Source organism: Monodelphis domestica, chromosome 8, assembly GCF_027887165.1.
Source record: "Monodelphis domestica isolate mMonDom1 chromosome 8, mMonDom1.pri, whole genome shotgun sequence".
In the NCBI taxonomy this organism is placed as follows: Eukaryota; Metazoa; Chordata; class Mammalia; order Didelphimorphia; family Didelphidae; genus Monodelphis; species Monodelphis domestica.
Genome location: NC_077234.1, coordinates 2,121,637 through 2,147,172, shown reverse-complemented (window position 1 = coordinate 2,147,172; position 25,536 = coordinate 2,121,637). Strand labels below are relative to the sequence as shown.

Below are 25,536 nucleotides of genomic sequence, written 5' to 3'. Positions count from 1 at the left end.
CCCTCCATGCCCACTCTCCATGCCCACCCTCTGTGCCCACTCTCCATGCCCACTCTCCATGCCCACCCTCTGTGCCTGCCCTCCATGCCCACTCTCCATGCCCACCCTCCGTGCCCACCCTCTGTGCCTGCCCTCCATGCCCACTCTCCATGCCCACCCTCTGTGCCCACCCTCTGTGCCTGCCCTCCATGCCCACTCTCCATGCCCACCCTCTGTGCCCACCCTCTGTGCCCACCCTCCATGCCCACTCTCCATGCCCACCCTCTGTGCCCACTCTCCATGCCCGCCCTCTGTGCCCACCCTCCATGCCCACCCTCCATGCCCACCCCCTGCTTCCCCCTGACACTCCTCTGCTTCTTGGCTTCCACCCACTGCTCATCCCCAGCCACCTTCCATGGATCTCTCTGTCTCTGCCTCTCTCTGCCTGTGCCCAGGTATTTCCTAGGCCTGGCAGGCTCCCTCCTTTCCTCCCTGCTCTGCACACCTGGCACTTCCTGAATGGCTTTCCTGGCCCATGGCCCATAGCATGGTACCAGTTCCCTGTGGGCAGGGCTGGCTTTACTTGGGTTTTGGCCTGGCCCAATGCCTCACCCATGGCTTCTTGGGCCGCAAAAAGGCCCCAGAGCCTGGGAAGAAGCCGCCACCTCATGCTGTAGCTCAGGTTTCCCCCCTGCCCCCCCGACCTGTTTCCCCCAGCCTCGGTTTCCCCCCTGCCCCAGCCTCAGTTTCCCCCCTGCCCCAGCCTCAGTTTCCCCCCTGCCCCCGGCCTCAGTTTCCCCCCTGCCCCCAGCCTCAGTTTCCCCCCTGCCTCGGTTTCCCCCTGCCCCCAGCCTCAGTTTCCCCCTGGCCTCAGTTTCCCCCAGCCTCGGTTTCCCCCCTGCCCCCGGCCTCAGTTTCCCCCCTGCCCCCAGCCTCAGTTTCCCCCTGGCCTCAGTTTCCCCCCCGGCCTCAGTTTCCCCCTGCCCCAGCCTCAGTTTCCCCCTGCCTTGGTTTCCCCCCTGCCCCCCAGCCTCAGTTTTCCCCTGGCCTCAGTTTCCCCCCCGGCCTCAGTTTCCCCCTGCCCCCAGCCTCAGTTTCCCCCTGCCTTGGTTTCCCCCCTGCCCCCCAGCCTCAGTTTTCCCCTGGCCTCAGTTTCCCCCCGGCCTCAGTTTCCCCCTGCCCCCAGCCTCAGTTTCCCCCTGCCTCGGTTTCCCCCGGCCCCAACCCCCACCTGGAGCCGCCAGATACGCTCGCTCTCCTTGGAGACGTTCTCCACGGTCTCCCCCATGAGGGCGATGAGCATGTTGAGGAGGAGGACGAAGGTGAGGATGACGTAAGTGATGAGCAGGAAGAGGAAGAGGATGGGGTACTTGGAGTTCTGCTGGATGTTCAGGTCCCCCAGGCCGATAGTGAGCTTGAAGAGCTCGAGCACAGCGTCGCTGAAGCTCCCGTACGAGTTGCACTCACTGTCCTGCGGGCGGCACTTCTCGATGAGGGAGGCCAGGGCTGCGGGGGGTGGGGAGATCCATGAGCTGCTGCGGGGGCAGCCCTCGAGAGACCCCCCGGGGCAGCCCCCTCCCCAGTCAAGGAAGCCTTTGGGGGCACTCAGAATCGGGCTGGGGGGGCAGGAGGCCTCCTCAGAGGAGAGCTCGAGAACCTTGAGTGTAGGCTCCCCACGAAGTATGGGGGCAGTCCAGGAGCCCCCCAGGGTGTGACGCACAGTGAGAGGGCCCTCTGATAAAGGGAGGGGGGAGGAGGGTGGGGATCCCCACGGGCCGAGGGGAGGGAGGCCAAGAGCGAGGCTGCCCCAGTCACCGGGTCAGCCCTGTGGCCTTCTGCTCCTCGCTGGGGCTTTCCTGGGCTCCAAGGACCAATGCAGAGCAGGAAGAGAATGGCCTTCGCCAGCCCTCGCCGCCTGCCTGCTCTTACGGCTGGAAATGTCCAGCACCGGGCATGGCGGGGTGCCAGGCCAACCAGAGCCCTGGAAGGGCAGCCTGTGCGGAGGTATCAGCAGAAGGGCCCCCCAGGACACATTGGGCTCTTCGAGGAGGGGAGGAGGGGAACCCAAGGACTCACCAACGCCAAAGCCCAGCAAGAACACGATGTACACGAAAAGGAACTTCAGCACATCATGCAGGATGACCTGAAGGGAAGGGAACCGTCATGAGTGGAAGTGGAGCCTCTGTCTGGGGGTCCCTGCAAGGCCCTGTCCTGCCCCTCTTCAAACACCCCCTCACACTTCCCACTGGACCCCATGCTCCCCAGGCCTGGCAGCACACCCTCCTGACCAGCGCTCAGCGCACGCCCCAGGAGCCCTGCGGCCCTCTTCAGCTCTCCCCGTCACCCAGGACACGCAGGGGAGCTCGGCCAAAGCTCTACCGGCCAGCTCGTCCTCCCTCAGCAGAGGCACCACCCCCACCTGTGGCGGCCATTCCCGGGGCGCCCAAGCCCACCTTCTGTATCATGACGCTGTACATGCCCATGGACTGGAAGCCGCGCGTGTAGTAGAGCATGTTGGCCCAGCCCAGTGCCATGGCCAGCACCAGGCAGGCCAGGTACTCCTTGTAGGCAAACAGGTACAGGAAGACGGACAGAATCACAAGCACAGCCTGGATGAAGCTGGGAGAGACACGGGGACCTGTGTGAGGACCCGCAGGAAGCCCCCGAGCCTCCTAGATGGCCACTCGCCGGGCTGGAGCCCCCGGGATAACTGGTGCTGGACAGAGCTGTGGACAGGTGTCTGAGCTCCCGGCTGGGGGCCCAGATATGGCAAAGCCAGAAGGGGGCTCCTACCTGGGGGGAGAAGCAGGTGCACCCCAAGCATCCAGCAGCCAGGGTAGGGAAGGCCCAGAGCCCAGCCCCGACCCCGGGAGACGCAAAGAGGCTTCAGTCAGCAAGCCTCATGGGGAGGGTGGGGGACTTTGAGATCAAAGTCTCAGGTTCGAGTCCTGACTCTGATGGATGTAAGTGGCTCCACCCACCTCTGCCTCAGTTTTCCTTTCTGAGAAGTGAGGCCAAGGTGTGTGTGCAGTGCGTGCCCGATTCACAGGGCGGTTGCAAAGGCGCTCTTTGGCAAGAGTAGAATGGCTGGGAGACAGAGTTCCTGTCCAGGCCTGCTGCTCCCACTGCCACCCCTTTACCCCGTGGTTCCCTGGCATGCACTCCCTCCTCCTCTCTGCTTCTTGAAGTCCCTGGTGGCCTTTAGGACTCCACTGAGGCCAGCCTCCTCCCTCCCCGCCAGCCTTGCCAGGAAGGGGTTGCTCCTGAATCCCCAGGGCCTGGCACCTGGGCTGGCTGGGAAGGGTGGGCACTGAGACAGCCCGCCCAGAAGGAGCAGGAGGGAAAGGGCAGCCTCCGGGGCTGCTTGTCCCTGACCTTCCCCCACGCTCCCTGGGGGCAGCGGGGAGACTGAAGGAACCTCTGTTAGCAAAGAAAGGGCCATTCATCGCCTGGTGCGCTTGGAGGGCGAGGGCTGGCACTGGGAAGAGGTAGCTCCTCCTTCAAGGCCGCCGCCTCCAGGAGGCCCTCCCTGATGCCCCAGGTGACTGGGTCTATCACATCTGTTTGCTCTTGGCTTCTTTTGGGACAGGGTGATTCCTCTGAGCGTGCAGAGCCCCAGCCCCGAGCCCGGCACGTGCCCACTGCCTGAGCAGGGCAACGCTGCCCTGTCCCCCACCCCCCAGCTGGCTCCTAGCTACTTCCGCATGCCTAGCACACAGCAGGCGCTTAATAAATGCCTGCTGAATCCTACCTTATGTCCATGGCAATGGGGAGGCTGGGGCTAAGCCCAACCCGGGGACCCCAGACTCCCTGAGCTCGCCACAAGCTCAGCAGCCCTGGTCTGATCCAGAACCCCGAGATTCCTGACCAGCCTTTGAGGATAGGGAGCCACCCTCCTCCTCCTCCTCCTCCTCTTCCCCCTCCCCTCCTCCTTTTCCTCTTCATGATCCTCTTCTTCTTCCTCCTCCTCCTCTCCTCCCAAGGCAGCCCCAATGGTTCCAAGTCACCCCAGCGGCCAGTTCTGTCCTCAGGGGCCAAGGAGAACCCAGCTAGGCCCGGCTCCTCTTCTCCAGGCTAACAGAGCCCCGCAGCACCTGTCCCTGCCTTGGATGCTCTCAAACCCACATGGTGCTCTGACGGGGCCGGGAGGGGGGGTGTCCTTCCCCACCGGACTGAGGCCAAGGGCCGTGGCAGCCATCTTGGCCACATGGGGGATGCAGGGCAGCCTGGCCGGCCTCCTCCTTCGCTTGGACGTGGACCGCGATGGGAGACTCCCCGTCTGGTCTGGGCTTCTCCCCCACCGCCATCTTTCCTCCACCTCATGCTAGCGGTCCTGCCTGCATGGGGCAGCTGTGCCTGCTGCCAGTCTTCTGGCTGAGAAGTGTGTGACCCAAGGGCCCCCCGAGTCCGGGCAGGCTCCGCTTCTGCAAAGCCACAGGCTTCCTGCCGGGCTCCCAGGGAGAGCCAGCCTGGGAGACTTGGCCCCTGGGTGAGTGGCCTGGGAACTCCGTCCGTCCATCGCAGTGATCTCCCCCTATGAAGGCCGCCTCTACCGATGCCAGCAGCAGGCAGGGGCATGGCTCCGTCCTTGGCGAACATCGGCCCCTCTTGGGGCCCGTAGCTGACCCTCCCTCCCAGACTTTCACAGAGAGCTGAGGGGGCTCGCCAATTCTATCCAAGCCAGTGTGGGCCCAGGCTGCACCCGAGGCTTGCCTTCCAGGCCCAGCTGCCCTGCCTATGAGCCCTCCTGCTGTGGGCACTGTCGCCACAGAAGCCAGAGGCACCTCCTTCTGGCCCAACATCACCTGTGCTCGCCTCCCTCAGCTAGGCTCTGCCCTCCTTCCCAGTGCAGTCCTCCCGGGGTGTTCGAGCACTCACAATGCAAAGTGGAACCAGGCGTCAGACAGGATGGACTGCAGGTCGGAGGGCCTCAGCAGGAAGATGGCGATGCCCTAGGAAAGGAGGGGGAAGACGGCTGAGGAGCTGAGGCAGTGCGTGCCGACCCCAGCCTGCCTAGCAATGCCCCTTCCTGGAGGTTTGAGGAGCTTGCACCAATTCAATTCAACCAACCATTTCCGGGCACGTCCCTTGTGCCAAGCACTGTGCTGGCCCTGGGAATCCAGAGGCACCGGGGAGAAGGCCTTGCCCTCAAGGCTCTCACACAGTCAAGAAAGACAGCTCGTGACAGCAGCATAATATAGGGCAGAGGAGAAATCCAATGGGGGAGGGAGGAGGGATTGCTCACTGCTACAGTCTCCCACAGACTGAAGTCTGAAGAGATGAGACTTGTCAAAGTTCTCTCGCTAAATTGGAGGCTAAATAACTGAGCAGGCCTCGACCTCCCGGCTCCCCAGGGCTTCCCCCTCTGGAGGCATCGCTTGTCCCACCACTGGCCAAGCGTGGTTCTCCCATGCTGCAGGTCGGAAGAGCAGTGCCTCGGGTGCCCAGAAGCTCAGTGAGATGTGGCCGTCCCAGTGCCACGTGAATGCCAGCTTTTGTCAGCACCCCCCTTGGTGGCATGCCAGGAAAGGGGGGGCCCACACGGGCACAGGCGGGGGGGGGGAGGCGCTCACCTCTTTCACAGAGATGCACGTGGCCCAGATGAGCACAAACATTCTCCCAATGAGCTGCAGCCACCCCATCTTGTGCGTCAGGGCCAGCGGGTGCGGCAGCGCCTGGGGAAAGTGGAGGCAGCAGTGGCAGCGTCCTTCAGGGCCCTGCTGCCGTGCCGGAGGCAGCCTTACGTAACCCAAACGGGGAGGGGGGTCCTCTGGCCGGGGCCCCCAACCCCAGGCAGAACCGGCCACCAGCTCAGCCTCTCGTGGCCTCGGGCGGCCGTCCTTCCCAAACCCTGCTCGAGCCCACCCTGCCGGCTCTCCTTTGGGGCTCCACTTCAGCTCTGCTGGCTTGTGAAGGAAGGGGCTCTGCTCTGTAGCCAACAACCTGGCAAGGCAAGGTGGATGTGGCCCCCTCGAGACGAGCAGGCGGTGGAGCCCCAGGCCTGGGCTTAGGAGGTCCTGAGTTCAAATGTGACCTCAGCCTCTTACTCGCTGTGTGATCCTGGACAAGTCACTGAACCTCGCTTTCCCCATCCATCAAATGGGAAGAACAACAGAAGCAGTCTCCTGGGGCTGCTGTGGGGACCAGGGAGAGCCTGTCTGCCTCACAGACCCGAGGGGGCTCGTAGCCTCCTTCTGTCCTCCTCGCCCGGGCTCCGGCTGAGGGAAAGCGGCTTCCCTGAGTGGCTGCCCCACACGCCGGGCTGCTATTTCGCTTTTGCGCCGATGCTCGTTTATGACCATTTATGGGTCTCCTCCTGCCCCCACTTTGGCCAGTACGAACTCATCCATTGATGTCATTCTTGCACGCTTCCCCTTCACTCTTAGAAGCCGAAGGGCTAGGAGATAGGTAGAGTGACTTGCCCAGGGTCACACAGCTAGGCAGGGTCTGAGTGCCATATGGCGCTCCATCCCGAGCTGCCTGGCTGTCCCCTATTTGTCTCCTAAAATTCTTTGCAGCTGGGCCTCCCAGCCTCCTTCCCCGAACCTCCCGGCCTCCTTTCCCCGGCCTCCCAGCCTCCTTCACCGGGCCTCCTTTCCCTGGCCTCCCAGCCTCCTTCCCCGGGCCTCCTTCCCCGGGCCTCCTGGCCTCCTTCCCCGGGCCTCCTGGCCTCCTTCCCCGGGCCTCCTTTCCCAGGCCTCTCCCCGGGCCTCCCAGCCTCCTTTCCCGGGGCCTCCCGCTGTCCTTTCCCAGGCCTCTGGGCCTTCTGGCCTCCTTCCCCAGGCCTCCCGGCCTCCTTTCCCCCGCCTCCCAGCCTCCTTCCCCGGGCCTCCTTTCCCAGGCCTCTCCCCAGGCCTCCCGGCCTCCTTTCCCAGGCCTCTGGGCCTTCTGGCCTCCTTCCCCGGGCCTCCTGGCCTCCTTCCCCGGGCCTCCTGGCCTCCTTCCCCGGGCCTCCTTTCCCAGGCCTCTCCCCAGGCCTCCCGGCCTCCTTCCCCAGGCCTCCCGGCCTCCTTTCCCCCGCCTCCCGGCCTCCTTCCCCGGGCCTCCTTTCCCAGGCCTCTCCCCAGGCCTCCCGGCCTCCTTTCCCAGGCCTCTGGGCCTTCTGGCCTCCTTCCCCAGGCCTCCTGGCCTCCTTCCCCGGGCCTCCTTTCCCAGGCCTCTCCCCAGGCCTCCCGGCCTCCTTTCCCAGGCCTCTGGGCCTTCTGGCCTCCTTCCCCAGGCCTCCTGGCCTCCTTCCCCGGGCCTCCTTTCCCAGGCCTCTCCCCGGGCCTCCCAGCCTCCTTTCCCGGGGCCTCCCGCCCTCCTTTCCCAGGCCTCTGGGCCTTCTGGCCTCCTTCCCCAGGCCTCCCGGCCTCCTTTCCCCTGCCTCCCAGCCTCCTTCCCCGGGCCTCCTTCCCCGGGCCTCCTGGCCTCCTTCCCCGGGCCTCCTGGCCTCCTTCCCCGGGCCTCCTTTCCCAGGCCTCTCCCCAGGCCTCCCGGCCTCCTTTCCCAGGCCTCTGGGCCTTCTGGCCTCCTTCCCCAGGCCTCCCAGCCTCCTTTCCCCCGCCTCCCGGCCTCCTTCCCCGGGCCTCCTTTCCCAGGCCTCTCCCCGGGCCACACCTCCTGTTCCCGGGGCCGGTAGTAGGAGACGAGGGTCAGGGTGATGTTGTAGAAAAAGTAGAAGCAGAAGGACGTGAAGAACATGTAGGAGGCGAAGCGCTTCCACTTCATCCGCAGCAGGGTGTGCAGCGGCTCCAGGCTCAGCATTTCGTGGCGGTTCTGTGGCCAGAGAGGAGGACGTGGCAGGGGGCGCCGCTGGGAGCCCTGCAGGCTGCGGCAGGAGGCCGGACGCCCGCCCGCCTGTGTACTCTGCGTTCTGGTCACGCGTGTTCTGTCCCCTCCCCCATCTCTGTGGGCTCCCGAGTCCTGGCAGGGTCCCTGCCTGAGGGGCCTTTCCACGGTGTTCCTTGGAGGGGCTGCCAACGGCTCCCCTCAGCCCCGCGTCGTGGCACCCCCCCCCCCTGCCTTCTGCCCCCCCCCCAGCTTCTCCCACATGCCTCCCCTCCCGGAGCCCCGCCTCTGGGCGTGGCTCACGTCGATGTTGGTGTTGTAGACGATGATCTCCAGCACCGAGTTGTCCGCTGTCGTGTCCACGTCGGTGAGGTCGTAGAGGGAGGACGAGACGGGCCCGTAAGCCCAGTCCGTGAACTTCCGGGACAGGCTCCGCTGCAGCTTCTCCTTGATCTCTCGGCTCAGGATGTACTTGAGAATCTGGGGCAGGAGACGAGGCTGGGGGCGTGCGGGCCCAAGGGGCGACCCCAGCTGGGACCCCGCGGCCGGGGCTGGGGGAGAGGGACAAAGACCGCCAGGAGGCTCCCCTCTGGCCCACCCCCAGCCTTGCGCCCTGCCTCGCCCAGGCCCTGGGGATCCCCGAGAGGCCTGCTATTGAGGCTGGGGCGGGCAGAAGGGAGGCCATCGGAGAGCCACTACGCGTGGGCAGGGAGGCTCCTGGGGTAGGATTCGCACCCCAGACTTGGCCCTGCCACCGGCCCTCGCCGGCTGAGGGAGAGAACGGAGCCGCCTCCCTGCCTTCCCCCAGCACACAGTTCTGTTTCTGCTGGAATGCTTCCCTGGCCGAGGCTGGCCCATGAGTCCAGGCCGGCCCCCTCTCCCCGGGGGTCTCTCAGTCTTCCAGAGGGCGCCCCCGGCTGCTCGGGCTGCCCCTCCCCTCGGGCCCCTCGTCCCTGTGTGGCGGTTTGTGGGGGGACCCCAAACCTCTCTGGGCAGACCTTGGCCAGCCCCTGCCCATCGCAGCCCCCTCGCTGGTCACCCGGGCTCCCATCGATTTTAGGGTGATGGAGGCCAGCAGCAGCCTGCCAGAAGGGGGCACGGCCCCCAAAAGGGGAGACCTCCTGCGCTGCTCCCCTGCCGGCCCAGGACGGAGCCCCCACGTGGCAGGGGCAGAGACCCGGGTTCAAATGCCGCCTCTGACTTACTGCTCGGGTGACATGGGGCTTCGGGGTGCTCGTCTGTGAATCGAGGGGGCCCCTCACCTCGGACTTGCCGGTCTTGGCGGCCAGCTGGAGCGGCGTGAGGCCGTCCTTGTTCTGCGCCGTCTCCAGCGCGGGGTCTCGGCTCCGGAGGAGAATCATGTCGTACATCTCCTTGACAAAGTCGTTCTGGGTCTTGAAGTCTTCGGCGACGGTCACCAGCGCGTGCAGGATGTTGTTCCCCCGCGAGTCCTGGGACGCGATGTCCGTCTTCTCGTTGTCCATCAGCAGCTGGACGATTTCCGGCTGGTTGGTGCAGGCAGCCAGGGCCAGGGGCGTTTCTCCTGCAAGTGGGAGGCGGGGCTGAGCCCAGGACACCCGGACAGGAGGCACCGCAGCCGGCCACACGCACAGCTCTGCTCCTGGGGGGGACGGGGTGGCGCTCGGCCCCGGAACCCCGAGAAACCTGTCCAGAGGGATGCTGCTGCCCAGGGCTCGTCCCACCACCGGGAGCTTAGCCGGGAGTTCCATAGACCTTCTGACCCCAGATCAGAGAGAGACCGGGCCCTAGGCCATCGATCAGAAAATACTGTGGAAGAAAGCAGATTCTGGCCCCAAAGAACCTGTCAGCTGGGGCCTGGGGAGTGGGACCTCCTTCTGGAGAAAAGACCCATCCCAGCCCCCCAAGACTCTGGGGAGGAACCTGCCCAGGCTACGTCTGCCCCTGGTTCACAAGGGGCTGTGGGGGGCTGCCGCCCTTCTAAAAGCCCGGGGGCTGGCATAACCTTCATCGGGCCCTTTATAAACCTCCTGGGGGGTGGGGGGAGAAAATCTGAACCCTAAAATGCCAGAAAACAATTGCCAAAAAATGTTTCTACATGGAACTGCAAATAAACAAGTAACTAAGTATATGACAGAATGCTAGAAATGAAGGAAAATCACAAGAGCAGCCACAGCCACGTCAGGCTCCCTGGGCTGAGAGGCTTCTGGCTGGAGCTGGGAGCTAGGAGGACGCAGGGGCAGGGACCAAGGGTGACCAGAGGCCAGCAGACAAGGCCCGCTTCAATGGCCGGGAGGCCCCTGTGGGGACACCCTGGGCAGAACCTGCGCCTCCAGCTGATGAGCTCAGCCACCCCAGGAGTGCGCTGCCCATCATCCACCTGCCCACACTTCTTTTCTTCCCAGGCTACTACATCTTGAATTTTAATTCATCGTGACCTTTGGCTAAGCAGGGAAGGCAAACACATTGGTGGGGGCTTTTTTGAGCAGATGGAGACCCACAAAGTACCCTCTGCCTGGCATAACCACATCTGAGGGACTCCTGGGCAGACTGGAGGACAAGAAACTGCGAATTTGGCAATCTGCTGCTGTGGAAATCTGGCATTGAGCTGGCACGGGAGTGCAGGAGGAAGGGGCTTATGCCTGGCTTCAGGCCCCAGTTCTGGTCCTCCCTCCCTCTGTGCCCCTGCACAAGGCACTGAGCATCTGAGCCCCGATCTCCAAATCTGGAAAGCGAGCGGGCATGTCCTCAATCCCAGGTAGCAAGGAGGCTGAGGCTAGTGCCTCCATCAAGCCCAGCACCAACAGGGGGGTCCCTGGGACCAGGGGGCCGTCAGATCACCCCAGAATGGGGTGAGCCAGGCTAGGTCAGAAACAATCCCTGAGGCTGGCAAGGAGGGGCCTGGTGGTCTGAACTTGCTGGACACAGCAACAGGAGGCTAGTGGCAACACCAGTGCGTGTGCCCAAAACTGGGCTCACGTCCAGCCACAGTGTAAAGTGCCTTCAGAGGCAGCAGCGGTCATAGGCCATGCCCTGGGCAAGGAGAGTGAACAGAGGAGAGCCCTTGGATTCACTCTCTAGCCAGGTCTGCTTCTTGTGGCTCACACCAAAGGGAAAGGGCTGTCCTTCTGAGCCTGCAACCAGAACTTTCTGGGACTCCAGCAGGGGCAAGCCCACAGCTGTGCTTCCCAGGTCCAGCCTGGGCTCCAGAACCTAAGAAGTTCAATGATCAGACATTTTCCTAGACCAGACCACTTTAGGATCACCAAAAGCATATGAGTCTCCAGCCTGAGGTGCTTGGAGATCCCTGAAGGTCCCCGGCCTCAACATCTAGGAAAAGGAGCATCAGGACCTCTACAGAGAACATAAACCAGAACCAAACAAGGGCTCCAGCATTCCCTTCAGAAGTGTTCAGGGCCTGGTTCTAACTCAAACTAAGGCCAGAAATAGGAGCAAACAGATAAGCTAACCCATCCCGCCATAAAAGAGCTTCTAATGGTGACTGGGGAAAGCCAAGGCAGAAACCTGGAAAAATAGAGTATTGTGCTGAAATTGTGAATTGTGAAAATTGATGACCTGGAGGGATTCCATGTGACCTGGAATGACCTCCAGGAATTGATGCAGAGTGAGAGGAACAGAACCAGGGGAACAATGTACACAGAGACGGATACATTGTAGCATGATCAAATGTAACTGACTTCTTTACTAGCAGCAATGCAATGACCCAGGACAATCCAGAGGCACCTATGAGAAAGAAAGTATCCACATCCAGAGAAAGAGCTGTGGGAGCAGAAACACAGAAGAAAAACAACTGCCTGATCACATGAGTTGATGGGGATATGATTGGGGATGTAGACTCTAAAGGATCACTTTTAAAGGAGTGCAAATATCAATAATATGGAAATAAGTCTTGATCAAGGACACATACAAAACCCAGTGGAATTACACATTAGCTATGGGAGGGGATTGGTGGGAGGGGAGGGAAAGAGCCTGAATCTTGTAACCATGGAAACATATTCTAAATTAACTAATTAAATAAAAATTTAAAATAAAAAAAAAAGAATAGAGTGATTCCAAAATATCTACAAGCATAGCCTCAAGGAAAAACACAACTTGGACCCATGTTCAACTGGAATTCTTGGGGAATATGCAGCAAACATTTTAACAAGTTTATCAGTGAAATAAGAGTGCTATAGGAAAGAATTGGAAAAGAAAGGAGAATAGTGAAGGCAAGACTTGGAAGCAGAATGAACAGTTCTGCATAAGAGAAAAAAAAGCAAAACAACCCCCCAAACCTTGGTCAAGTAGAAGACACTCCGAAACCTGGAACGGATCAACAAAAAGTCAAATACTCCAGGAGGTGACAAAATATATGAAAATAGTCAAAAGATTGAAAAAAATGGAAGGTATCTCAATAAAAAACAACAACTGTTCTATAAAGCACTCCCAGAAGAGATCATTAAAGAACTATTGGACTGACCCAGAAAAGATTCTGTGCATTCTGTGGCCAAAAATCCTCCAAGAAGCTCACCCAGATCTCTTCAAAGCAGAGGGCAGATTATGAGATGGAGAAATTCTCTATAAGAACTGCCAGGAAGCCAATCTCGCTGGACCATGGTGGGGTGGAGGGTGTGACTGCAAAAATGTGGGTTTCAAGACTTAAATTGCAAAAACTGTAAAGATAATTTTTAGTGTCTTGATTTAAATAAAAAATTAGTGGTCGCCATGGGAAAAATTTCCAAATATGAAATACCCAAGTCAGCTGGGTTTTTTTAAACTCAGCTGGAGATTTTAATTAATACGAATGAAGGAATTTAGGAAAGGGAGAGAGAGAGATGCAGAGGAAATAGTAGGAAAGGGTCTAGGCCTGAGCTTTAAGAGAGACTAGTCAGTCCTTAATCGCCACAAGATTGTTCCAAGCAAGCTCTAGTGTTCAGAGAGACCCTCCAATTCGGCTTCCAAACTCAACCAAGTTCAGAGGTCCAGCTCTGAGCTGCTGACCTCCTTTTAAAGAGAATTTTCTCCTATGTCACCTCCCCTAAATTTTCACATCTACCAATCACAGTAGATGCTTTCCACAGGGACTGACCATTCTTAATTCACATCTTCTTTTGTTATCACCTTCTCTGAGTAGACTAAAACTTCACACCTCTTGCTAAGCTTGCCCTTTGTAAGTTGCTTGACCTTTTAGTGATTAATTTAACCTTTATAGGTACTTAGCACCCTTTTGTATTAGATCTAAAAATGGACCACCTAGCTTAAGGTTTTGGCCTCACTATAAGAATGGGTTGGGGACTTTTTCTCGTTGTTCCATCAGGAGTTTACAACTTTATCTTCCCCTAAAGTATGCCTAAGTATGGGTGGAGTAATGTTAGAGTTCCCAATACATTCCTGACCAAGTACCTTCATTGTTTAAAACGGGGAATAGCCTTAACCAAATGTTCCAAGGTAGAGTGTGAGAAATTTTAAGATTCACAAGGGTGAGAAAGAATGTCAAGACTGGAGAAGCAGGAAGGGGCCACGCTGTGAAGGGCTTCAAGTGCCAGAGGATTTTTTGGTTTTATGCCACTACAAAAGGCTAGAGAGTTTGGAACAATGATACCCCAGAAGACAAAAGACCTAGGCTTACAACCACAAACTATTTACCAGCAAAGCCAAGTATAATTATATGGGGAAGAAATGGACCTTGAATGAAACAAAGGATGTCCAAGCATTCATGATGAAAAGACCAAAGCTACATAGAAATTTTGAAACACAAACACAGGGGACAAAAGAAACATTAAAAAAGTAAATATGAGCATGTAACCAAGAAGGGAGTAAAATACTGGTGCAGCATTTACTTCCCAGTGAGAGAGATGATGAAAGTGTCCCCTCAGAACTCTGATGATTTCACTGTCATCTCAACAGATTACAGGACAGTACCACACTGACACACACATACAGAGTCAGGGGCAGAAATACTTTTAACTCATCAGGGAAATAGAGGGAGGAATAAGAAATAAAGGGAAGACTCTGTGATCAGACCCTTGGCAAACAAGCCAGAATAAGGGCAAGGGACAAAAGCAGACTGCCTGGAGCATATGGCTGAGCACAAAGAGGGGAAAGTGTGAAAAAAGGAAGGAAAGGGATGCATGAATGAACAGTCCAAACTATGAATGTAAATAGGATGAATACACCCATAAAATGGAAGAGAGAAGAATAGAGGAAGTAGAACTCAATATATTATTTATAAGCAGCAAACTCGAAAATAAAGGTTCATACAGAGTTTAAATGAGGAGCTGAAGCAAAATCTGTAATGCTTCACTGAAGTAAAAAAAAAAAGCAAAGGGAGCAATCACGATCTCAGATAAAGCAAAAAAAATCATTAAAATTGATAAGTAAAAAAACTACATTATGTAAAAAGGTAACATATGTAATGAACTAATATGAACACTTTAAAAAATATATACCAAATGACATAGTATCTAAATTCTTAAAGGAAATTCTGAATGAATTAAAAGGAAAAATAGTAAAATTAAAATAGTAGAGAACCACATGTGCCTTTCAGATCTAGAAAAATCTCACCAATAAATAAATAAGCAAGAAAGAAATTAAGGACCTGAAGAGAATTTTGGGACAGTTAAATCTCTTAGGTCTCTGGTAATTATTGAATGGAAATATAAAAGAATATACATAGTTGTCAACTATATACACAGATTATATAAATAAAAGTAGAAAAGTATTTTGACAATATGTAATACCCATTCTGGTTAAAGACACTTGAAAGGATAGGATCAAAAAGATCCTTTTTTAATATGCTAAGTAGTATAATTATACATAGGACAGCTAGGTGGTACAGAGAGTAGAGCTTGGTTCTGGAGGCAGGAAGATCTGTGTTCAAATTTGGCCTCAGATACTCACTAGCTGTGAGACTCTGGGCAAGTCATTTCATCCTAGCTGCTTCAGTTCCTTATCAGTAAAATGAGCTGGAGAAGGAAATAGGCAACCACTCTCATATCTTTGCCAAGAAAACTCCAAATAGGGTCACAAAGAGTCAGATGCAACCAACAACGCATTAATTACATATTAGGAAGCTAAACTAGGAGCCTTCCAATAAGATCAGAGGTAAAGAAAGGATGTAGACTGTCACGGTTGCTATTTGAGACAGTGCCAAACCCTTAGCTAATTTAGCATTTATTAACTATCTGCTATGTCCCAGATACTGCACTAAGCACTGAAGATGCTAAAAGAACCAGCTCCAGCAATCAGACAAGAAGAAATGGAAGGAATGTGTATAGGTAAAGAGGAAACAAAATGATTGGTTTTTCCAAATAAGAGTTTACTTAGAGAACCCTAGGGAATCAGCTAAAAAAACTCAATTGAAACAATCATTTCAGCAAAATTTCAAGACAAAATACATTCGTATAAATCATCAGCATTTCTGTAGGTTCACAAAGGCCAGGAAGAAAGAGAAAGAAATTCCATGAAAAATAACCACAACATGTGTAAAATACTTGGGATGTCCCTCTGCCCAAACACCCAGAAACTATAGAAGTTACAATTATGAAACATCCATTACCCAAATAGACAGGACCAAATAAGTGAGAAAATCTTAACGGTTCATTGGCAGGCCAAGCCAATACCATTAAAATGATATCTCCTACATTAATTTACTCATTTGGTGCCACACCAATCACACAACCAAAGGATTACTCTGGAGAGCCAGAAAACGAATGACATTCACCCAAAGGAACAAAAGGTCAAGAGTCTTGAGGGAAATTATAGGGACAAAAAGCAAGAAAGTAGGAGGCTTAGCAGGACCAGATCTCAAAACATCACCCAAAGTGGGGATAATTGGGAATAGTTTGGGCCTGGATCAGAAATCATTTGACCATTGGGACAATTTAGGACCCAACACACAAAAGCCAAAGAGCATGGTGGCTCAAGAGCTGATAAAACCAAAGATCTCAGCTCCTGGGAGAAAAAACTTAGTATTGACAAAAACCATGAGGTAAAGCAGAAAGAAGCCTGGCAGAAACAAAGTGGAGACCAGCATCTCACACTACATACCGAGATGAGCTCCAAATGTGTCCATAAGTCAAACACAAGGGCTGACGCCATCACCAACTGAGAAGGGCAAGATTGTTGTCCTATCAATGGACAGGGGAAGGTAATAACCAAGAAAGCATAGGGAAGCTCACTGAAGTTAAACAGACAATTATGGCTACAGAAGATTTAAAGGTTTTTGTACAAACAAAACCATCACAGCTAAAATGAGAAGGGAAACAGATAATTGCGGGGATTCTTTGCAGCCAGCTTCTCTGATAAGAATCCTTATTCTTACCTATATAAGGATTGGTTTAAATTCCTAAAAATGGGAGTCATTCCCCAATTGATAAATTGCCAAAGGCTATTAACCGGGAACAAAGAACTGCAAATTTAGGCAACTCCAAGGTCCTATGTCACCCATACCCATCAAAGTGGCAAAGCTGACAAAGAGGAGAGTGACCAGCGCTGGAGGACCTGTGGCAAAACTGGCACACTGGTACATTCTTGGTGGAGTTGCATGGTCTGGCCATTCTGGAAAGTGTGCCCCCAAAGCTACTAGACTTTGACCCAGTGACTAGGTCCATACCCTAAAGAGATCAGGGAAAGCTGGGACGGGGGTGGGGACAGGACCCACCATCCGTCCCCTCTGGGTGACCCCAGCTGTCCTCAGGACTGGCTGCCAAGAGCTCCCACCTACCAAAGTAGAAGCCTTCATGCTTGTGCTTGGGGTTGAAGAACAAACCCTTGGCGTGGGCATTGACGTCGGCCCCCTTCTCGATCAGGGTCTCGGTGATGGCCACCTGTCTGCGCTCAATGGCAATGTTCAAGGCCGTCTGTCCTACAACAGACCAGGGCAGATCCATGAGGGGTTGGGGGGCAGGAGAGAGCAGGCTTGGGCATCCCCAGGCCATTCGGGCTTCCCGATGACTGGGTGTGGGCCCAGGAGATCCATGCCCTGCAGAGTGCAAGCCCAGGGGGCTCACTCTGATGTTCTGCCAACAAGAAGCGGAGAAGGGCTTGGGCACCGAGCTCCCCCAGCTCCCACCCGAGCCCCCTCCAGTCACAGCCTCAGTTTCCCTACCAGACAGATGGGTACAACAGAGTCTGCTCTTCAGGAGTGACGGGCCCAGGGGTTGCTCATGCCCTCCCAGGACCCCAACAGAGGGGGGACCCGGCATCCCCCCCACCTCTGTAGGCTTCCTCGGTGTACTCAGCATTGATGAATCTTTCCAAAATGTCATTTTCTTCAGCAAAGGCGAGCAGGGTCCTCACGATGTCCTCCGTGTTGGGGTTGATGTTCAGCAGAGCCTTCATGAGGCACGTCTTCCCCGTGTCCGAGGCTGTGAGCTTGTGCAGCACGTAGTCTGTGGGCACGAATGGACCGGTGAGGGGGCGCTGCTGCCAACAACGATGCCCGCTCCTCACAAGGGGAGCCTTGGCACGAAGGGCATCTCCTCTGGGAAGGGGGCACCTTTGCCACGGAAACTGGGGCTCCAGCTCCTCTGGGCCTCGCTGCCTCGGACCCAGGGGACCGGGGCAGGGGGACAGGCTGCCCCAACTTGGGCGCAGGACAGGCATCACCTCGGGTGCCCGCCCAACGAGCCGGGGCTGCCGCCGCTCCTTGTGCCCAGAGAAGGGGAGCTTCTCGAGGGCAAGCACGAGCCATCCCTGGCACTCGATCATGTCCCCGGAAGGCCCAGAGGGCGGCTCACACTGACCCTGCGTGTCCACGGTCCGGTGCCTCCTGGCCAGCTCCCGGAGCTCCCCCAGCAGGCCGCCCAGCTCCTGGACGCTGCCCTCGGCTGCGGCCGCAAAGATGCGCTTCTTCAGCCTCTTCCTGTTCCTCTTCTGCTCCTCTTTGGCCAGAGCAGCGCTGAGGGCACAGAAAGGCGCCGAGCTGCCCGGGGCCCCCTTAGGATCCCCCTGGCTCAGCAGCAGACGCGGCAACCACGCGGGCTGGGAAAGCCCCACATCCCTCCGGGGCTCCAGCCTCAGTTTCCTCAGCCATAAACCGGCAGGCGCCCTGAGGGCCGGTCAGCCCATTTCATGGCTGGCAAACCGAGGCCCAGCGGCCAACTCACTCCTCCACTGGCTGCCGGAGGTATAGCGATGCTCCCCCCCCCCCCCGACCCCCGGGCCGTCCGCTGACATGGGGAGCTTTGAGCCTGCGGGCCGGGCCGGGGCCTGGCGGACTCCCTGGCTCAGGGGGCACCAGAGGCTGGTCGCTCTTCGGGGCAGATCCCTCCCGCACGGGCAGCTCGGAGGGCCGGCCTCACCTACCAGGGGCTGCTGGGGTTGGACGGGGTCTCCGTGATGTCGTCCTGAGGAGACTGGGGGGAGTCCATGTCCTCACAGCTGCCGGGGTTGCTGCGGGGGGAAGACAGGGGCCGGGTGGAGGGATGGGGGAGGGCCGGGTCCGGGCCGCCCCCCCCCGGCCGCCCGGGGCCCCCCCGGACTCACCATGGCCGGATGTTGGAGTCCATGGGCTTGGGGAAGACGGGAGGAGACGGCTTGTTGGCGGCCGGGTTGGGCTCGAAGCCTTCGATTTCGAGAAAGAAGTGGGCGCTGTTGGGCACACGAGAGCGCGGGTCATTGGGGCCGGAGCCCACCCGCCCGTCCGCGAGGCCACCCAGAGGGCACAGGCCCTTCCCAAGCCAGAGGCACCCCCGGCAGTCCGGTGCCGGTGGGGCCGCTCTCGGGGCCCTCCTCCCTCCGGGGTGGCCTCTCCCGGTCAGTGCCCTCTGCCAGGCCCAGGTCCTGCCCACCCGGCGTGGGTGTCCCCCCCGGCGCCCGTCTGCCCCCTCGTGACTCCCGGGTCTCCCGATGACGGCGGGGGCTTCCTGGCTCCTCCCCGTCTCCCCCAGAGCCCATCTCTCTGGCCTGGACTCTCGGCGGCCCCCCGACTGCCTGAGCCCGGGCCCCTCGTGAGCTGTTGCCTCCCCCGGCTGCCCCAAGTGTGGGCCTCCCTCCCCCACGTGGCCCTGCTCTGGGGGCACAGGACGCCCCCTGCCCCTTGGGAGCCTCAGTTTCCCCCGGTGAATGGTCTCGGCTCCCTTCCAGCATTTGGGGGCTCCCGCGTCCCGCCCCCTCGTCCTACCCGAGAGCGGAAGGCACGCCGCGTGGCACGATGCCGTCTGCTCCTCCGGCTGTCCCCAGAGGGCTCCCCAAGCTGACCCTCGGAACCTGGCTCCCTCTGCCTCTTCCGGGAAGCCTTCCCTGGTCACCCTCCTACGCTGAGAGCCCCCCGGGAGGGCTTCGTGGGTTCAGGCTGCCGCGGCCTCCCCAGGAGAGCCGCAGCTCACCCGTCTGGCGCGAAGTTGTCCGACGCCACAGTTCGGGGCTGTGGGCTCACGAGAGGGACGGGGAGGTCCGGCTCCAGCGCTGCGCGGGCAGCCGCTTGTTAAACACTCACCAGCCCCGCTCCCTGGGAGGGAGGCTCCAGCGGGCACCGCAGCAGAGAACGGGCAGAGGCAGGAGGGGGTGCCTGAGGAGGGGCTCCCAGGGAACGGGGGGGCATGAGGAGAGGGCGGGCCCGGGAAGGCCCCTGGTCCGGGGAGCCCACTGAGGAGGCTGTGGGGGGACCAGGGAGCCCCAGAGAGGCACCTCCATTGGCTCGGACTCTTCGGCGGAGTTTTCTTGGCCGCTAGAGGCCCAGGGGTGGTGAACCATGTCCTTCCCCGGCCCGTTTCATGGATGGGGAAACTGAGGCAGGCAGGGGGGAGTGATCCAGCCCGCCCGCCCCCCGCTCAGAGAGCGGCTCCCCGGCTCGTCCCCGCAGAAGGAGCCGCCCCTGGAGCTGGCCTCCATGCCGTCGAGCGTGAGCAGGAGGAGGCCAGAAGCCAGGAGGCGGCGGAGGGCGCCCAGGGTTGGGGCTCGGGAGGGGAGGACGAGGGATCAGGCAGCCGGGGGCGTCTGGGGAGTACGGAGAGCCCCCGGCCTCCTCTTCCAGGAAGGGCCCAAACCAAAGGCCCCCCTGGGGGGACGGGATGGATGGGTGCTTGCTGGGGCCTCCCCCAGCCCACGGCCTCACAGGGACGGACAATGTGCAGCAGGACGGAGCTTGGCAGAAGATGGGGCGTCGGGCAGCCTGGGCTCTGGGAAGCCTCTTTGTCCCATTTTGACAGAAAAGGAAACTGAGGCGGCGACAGGTGGGGTCCCTCTCCTCCAGCTTCACAGAGAGGAAGCAGCAGAAGCAAACCCAAACCCTGGACGTTGGCCCCTAAGGCCGGCATCCTCGTGCCCGAGGGACGGGGCGGGGGCGGGAGGCCCGCCTGGCCCACCAGCCCCCCATCCCGTCGCGGGTGAGAATCCTCTCTTCCCCGGGACCGCCGGAGCCCCTCCTCCGGCCTCGCCTACCTTTTCTTGGTGGGGGTGACTTCGAGCGGCCTCCTCTCCGGCGGGCAGCTGGGGCCCGGCCCGGGCACGTTGGCTTTCCTGCCCATCAGGGGGCTCGTCTCTCTGGGGTTCCTGCTCGGGTGTCTGCGAGACCGCCGGAGGCCCTGTTAGCCGCGCCTCTGGCACGGGCGCCCCTGCCAGCCCTGCCCGCTCGTCCTGGCGCTGGGCAGGACGGAGGCCGCCCGAGGAGCTCTGGAGCGTCAGAGAGCGCCCGGGGCAGCGGGCTGGCTCGGGCCTGGAGACAGAGGGTCCTGGGTTCGAATGTGACCTCAGGTACCCCGTAGCTGGGTGCCCCGAACAAGCCATCTGGCCTCTGCTGCCCAGTGCTTGAGCTCTGCCTGGGCACTAATGAACAGCATCCGTGGAGGGTACCGGGGAGACAGACAGGGAGGGAGGGGCCCTCTCAGAGCCGTCCCCTCCCACGGGAGGCCCGGCAGGCATTCTGAGGAGGCGGCAGCGGCCTCCCTGGGAGGCAGCCAAAGCCCAGCAGCCCACTGAGTCACCCCAGAGCCTGACCTAATTGGGCCTGAGCGAGGGCCCGGGAGGCGCTGCCTGCTGCCTCCTTCCCGGCCCCCGTCAGGCCAGGGGCTCGCTGGGGCTGCCCAAGGCGGAGGCCAGGCCGGCTGGGATGGCAGACCGGGGCGCCGACCCTTGCCAGGCTCGCCATCCCTCCCTCCGGCCCCCCCACGGCCCTTACCTTCTGCCCAACGTCGGTGCCTGGCGGCTGGGGGGGATCCGACGGCCTCCCTCCCCGGAGGGGGCAGCGGCAGCCAGGCCTCGGCCCCCGGGGCTGACCCCCCGGCCGCGGCTGAGCGGAGGGAGCCCGTCGTCGGGAGGGCCGCATCCCTGCCGGGCCCGGGCCTCCAGGAGGCAGGTTGGGGAGGAGGACAGTCCCCGGTGCAGGTCCGCCTGGAATGAGGCAGCGGCAGGGAGAACTGGCTCAGCCACAAGAGGCCGGCAGGAAGGAGGATCCCGGCTGGGGGCCCCCCGCTTCCGAGGGAGGGCCGGCGTGTGAGGCGCTGAGTCACCGGGCGGGCGCAGAACCCCGCCTCAAGCATCAGCACCTGCAGCCGCCTCACCTGCCCCACGCCCGCCTCGGGACACGGGAGCTCCCGCGGGCTCATCGGCACCCGCCGCCCACACGCACGGGCAGCCCCATGCCCGCCTCTCCTCCTCTGGCTCATCGGCACCCGCAGCCTCACCTGCCCCATGCCCGCCTCTCCTCCCTCACCCCCTGGCTCATTGGCACCCGCAGCCTCACCTGCCCCATGCCCGCCTCTCCTCCTCTGGCTCATCGGCACCCGCAGCCTCACCTGCCCCATGCCCGCCTCTCCTCCTCTGGCTCATCGGCACCCGCAGCCTCACCTGCCCCATGCCCGCCTCTCCTCCTCTGGCTCATTGGCACCCGCCGCCCACACGCACGGGCAGCCCCATGCCCACCTCTCCTCCTCTGGCTCATCGGCACGCGCAGCCTCACCTGCCCCATGCCCGCCTCTCCTCCTCTGGCTCATCGGCACCCGCAGCCTCACCTGCCCCATGCCCGCCTCTCCTCCTCTGGCTCATCGGCACCCGCAGCCTCACCTGCCCCATGCCCGCCTCTCCTCCTCTGGCTCATTGGCACCCGCCGCCCACACGCACGGGCAGCCCCATGCCCGCCTCTCCTCCTCTGGCTCATTGGCACCCGCCGCCCACACGCACGGGCAGCCCCATGCCCGCCTCTCCTCCCTCACCCCCTGGCTCATTGGCACCCACAGCCTCACCTGCCCCATGCCCACCTCTCCTCCTCTGGCTCATCGGCACCCACAGCCTCACCTGCCCCATGCCCGCCTCTCCTGCCTCACCCCCTGGCTTCAGGGCTGCCAACCTGGGAGCTTCTCTGAGAACTAAGCTGGACAGCAGCAGTCGGCCTCGGAGTCCAGGCCCAAGTGAGCCCAGCTGGTCTACACCGCCTGGGCTCTGGGATCAGAGAGGTGAGCTGTGGGTGCGGGAAGCGCTTTACAAGCCTGAGGGGGTTGCTCAGGCTGTCCTTCCGTCCCAGAGGGCTTCCTGTTCCTCCGGGTGTCTGGCACTTTGTATGTGCTTTCCCGGTCCTAGAGGTGCCACGCGCCAACCCCCTTTCCAGAGAAGGAGACTGAGGCCCTGAGGGAGGGCACAGCAACTCTGGGCCAGAGCTTGTCTTAGAACTGAGCCCCAGCCCCTGCCGGGCAGCTCATCCCACACCAAAGCGTGAGATCCTTTTGGGATGTGGGCTACTTCTTGGCATCTCCCATCCCAAGGCTGCCGGGAGGCACCCGTGGGCCCCTGCCATGCTATTTGTTCCTATCGCTTTCCCAGGAGGCCTTGGGAGAACCTGAAGGAGCTGGCCAGGCCCAGACAGGTCGTTCCCATTTTACAGATGACCAACCGAGGCTCAGAAAGGATGAAGGACTTGTCCAAGGCCTCGTAGCTGCTCTAGGGCCCCAAGGCAGAAGCAGGGAGCATCCCATTAGTGACCACAGGCCCTGGAAGTCTGCTTCAGGAGGCCCCCATCTGTGGACACGGGACTGCCTCTGCCCAGAAGTCCACCAGGTTTGCCTCTCCCCAAGTGGGCTCAGCAGCCCTGTCCTCGGTCTGTTCACCTCCCTGCCCCTTGGACACCCTGACCCCCAGGCTGTGGGTGCCCCCCGGAGCGTGTCGGTCTCTGAGGAGGGGCCCGAGGGAGGCTCGCCGCCCTCACAGCCTCCTCCCTCTTCCCCTCGGCGTCAGCCCTGACGGAGGCCCAGTGAGTGGCTGTGAGTCACCCCAGGAAGGAGACAACCCTGAGCATGAGAAGTGCCCCTCGAGCGGAGGGTCGGGGCCAGAGCCTGACAGTCCCCACTTCCATCCCCCTCCAAAGGGCACCCGTCTGCGAGGCAGCAGTGGGTTGGGGCTGAGGCTGTGGCCCAGGGGTCAGCTCAGGGTCAGAGGTCGGGGGTCAGAGGGCAGAGTGAGGGCCGTCCTGGAAAGTAGCTCAGTATCTGCTCAGAATTGGGGTCCGTCCTTGCCCAGGGAAGGGGGTTGTTGCTTTGCTTTCCGGTTCTGGGCTGGCACAAACTGGCCCCAGTGTGGCCGAGCCCGAAGCCCTGAGCAGACGGGGCGGCCCAGAGTGGGAACACGGAACCGGAATTTCTGGTCCAGGAGCCAAGCAGGGCAGGACTTCCAGGCGGAGGCTGTGCGGAGCCCAGGAGTCTCCCGCGTGACTTCGGAGGCAGCGCGGGCAGAGGAGGCCTGAGCAGGAGCGGCAGGAGATGGGCCACGCCAGGGCCCTCTCTGGGGCAGAGGGAGCCCAGGCCAGGCCCGGCTGTGCTCCCACACCCAGAGACACCTTCTGGGACCCCAGGAGCTCCTCCGGTCTCGGGCTGCTTCTATGAAGCCTGGGGCTCCTCAGTTTCTCCCCCTCCTGCCTCCCTATGTGGACCCTCCCTCTGTGTCATGGTGCGCCCCTGCCCAGGTGACCCCAAGGGACTCTCGCCTCCCCTCCAGGGGAGCCCCAGCCGTGTCCCTCCCTGGCACCCATCTGATGCCTCCAGGTCGGGGCTCGTGGAGGCTTCTCTGCCTGCTGGTACCATGTAGTTTGCAGGCCACCCAGAGAGGCAGCCAAGGATGCCCTACTGTCCTCAGTCAGGAAGCCCTGAGTTCAAATCCAGCCTTGGACACTTCGTAGCTGTGTGCCCCTGAATTTCTGTGCAGCTCAGGTTCCTCAACTGTAAAATGGAGTTATGGTAGCCCCCAGTTGCCAGAACTTCCTGTGAGAAGGGCAGTGGGAGTTGGGCTGGTGCCCAAGAACCCCTCCCCCCAGGCCACTGGCCCTCTGCTGAAGACCCCTCCCCTCCCCCACACTGAGCCAGCAGGGGCCCTGGCTTGGGTGAGTACAGCCTCTGAGGAATCACAGCCCCCAGGGTGATGGGAGCCAGGGCCTCCCTCCAGGCCACCCTCTATCTCTGCCTCTCTCCCTCCCCTGTCTCTGCTTCTCTTTCTCTCTCTGCCTCTGGGTCTCTCTCCCAGTGTCCATCTTTCTCTGCCTCACCCCCCCCCCCCATCTGTCTGTCTGTCTCTCATGCACACACTCTTTCCTGCCAAACTGTTCCTTAAACTCTGAATTCTGTTTCCCACCTCCAGATTTTTACCCTGCTCGTGGTCTCCTGCCCTGAATGCTATCCCTATCTACCTGTACCTCCCAGGATCTTGGCCTTCCTCCCACTCCCATCTTTTGGTCCCTTCTGTGGTCACATGACATTTGCTCTTCTCTTCCTGGTCCCCCCCCAAGTGGCACAGGGGCTGAGGGGGCCATCCATTGGGCCCTCCCTGGACAATGAGGAGGCTGAACAGGGCACCCTGCAGAGTCAACTGTCGAACAGGCGCTGGCACTGTGAACCCAGAGAGCTCACTCTGGCCACTGGGGGAGGGCACCCCAACAGACAAAGCATCTGTACTGGAGTCAGGAAGCCCTGAATTCAAATCTAGCCTTAGATACCATGTGCGCCCCGGCAAGTCATTTCACCCAGTTTGCCTCAGTTTCTAGTCTGTCCTTGCCACAGGGTATTTCTCTCCTCTCATTTGTTACCATAAATATTATAGGAAGAGACAGAAAAAGAGCCTCTGAACATCCGAAGGCCAAGGCTCTGCAGCTGGCAGCTTAAGTGACTTGCTCAACTGCTGGGTTACCCCAAAGAGATAATAAGGAAAAAGACTTGAAAAAGAACATTCATAGCTGCGCTCTTTGTGGTGGCAAAAAAAACGGAAAATGAGGGGATGCCCTTTGATTGGGGAATGGCTGAACACATTGTGGTATCTGTTGGTGATGGAATATTCTTGTGCTCAAAGGAACAATGAACTGGAGGGACTCCATGTGAACTGGGACAACCTTGTTATATTTAAAAGAGTGGGAGCCATAAACTGTAAGAATTAAATAGTTGAAGGCCATAAACTGTAGGAGTTAAAATGGTTGGTGATCTAAACTGTAGTGATCAAAATGTGGAAGACTTAAATTGTAGTAGATAAAAGAGTGGATGAGTAAGTTGTGACCGCAGGAAATATGTTTTCACTACAGTGTTTTGTTTTTAAATCAAATATAAGGTGGTCGCCAGGGAAATATTCCCAATTATTCAAATATACTCAAGTCAGCTGGGTTTTATAGAGATTTTAATTAATACAAATGAGGAATTAAAGAAAGGGAGAGAGAGAGAGAGAGAGAAAGGGGAATGAGAAAAGGATAGGCCAGCCCAGGGCAGCCCTGGCCAACCCAGGCCTAAGCCCTAAAAGAAAGATCAGTCAGTCCTTAATCACTCACCACAAGATCTGTCCAAGCAAGGATTCTAGTGACACCAGGCCAGCATCATCTCAGCTGCCTCCACCAGCTCCATCCTC

General features: G+C 59.3%; 1 protein-coding gene across 1 annotated transcript in view; it reads right to left on the bottom strand.

Annotated features, from left to right (window-relative positions):
• The window catches only part of TRPV3 (transient receptor potential cation channel subfamily V member 3), a 25,889-nt gene extending 5,059 nt beyond the window's left edge, over positions 1-20,830 (bottom strand). Inside the window, exons 1-14 of the mRNA XM_056807659.1 lie at positions 20,113-20,830; positions 18,217-18,321; positions 18,037-18,123; positions 17,475-17,629; positions 16,944-17,120; positions 16,454-16,594; positions 9,012-9,292; positions 8,053-8,229; positions 7,579-7,737; positions 5,553-5,654; positions 4,858-4,931; positions 2,433-2,598; positions 2,056-2,122; positions 1,211-1,485 (exon numbers count right to left, since the gene is read on the bottom strand). Of these exons, the coding sequence (XP_056663637.1) occupies positions 1,211-1,485; positions 2,056-2,122; positions 2,433-2,598; positions 4,858-4,931; positions 5,553-5,654; positions 7,579-7,737; positions 8,053-8,229; positions 9,012-9,292; positions 16,454-16,594; positions 16,944-17,120; positions 17,475-17,629; positions 18,037-18,123; positions 18,217-18,321; positions 20,113-20,198 (2,052 nt within the window). The 5' untranslated portion in view covers positions 20,199-20,830. The remainder of the gene's footprint in view (positions 1-1,210; positions 1,486-2,055; positions 2,123-2,432; positions 2,599-4,857; positions 4,932-5,552; positions 5,655-7,578; positions 7,738-8,052; positions 8,230-9,011; positions 9,293-16,453; positions 16,595-16,943; positions 17,121-17,474; positions 17,630-18,036; positions 18,124-18,216; positions 18,322-20,112) is intronic.
• Between the last annotated feature and the right edge of the window lie 4,706 nt (positions 20,831-25,536).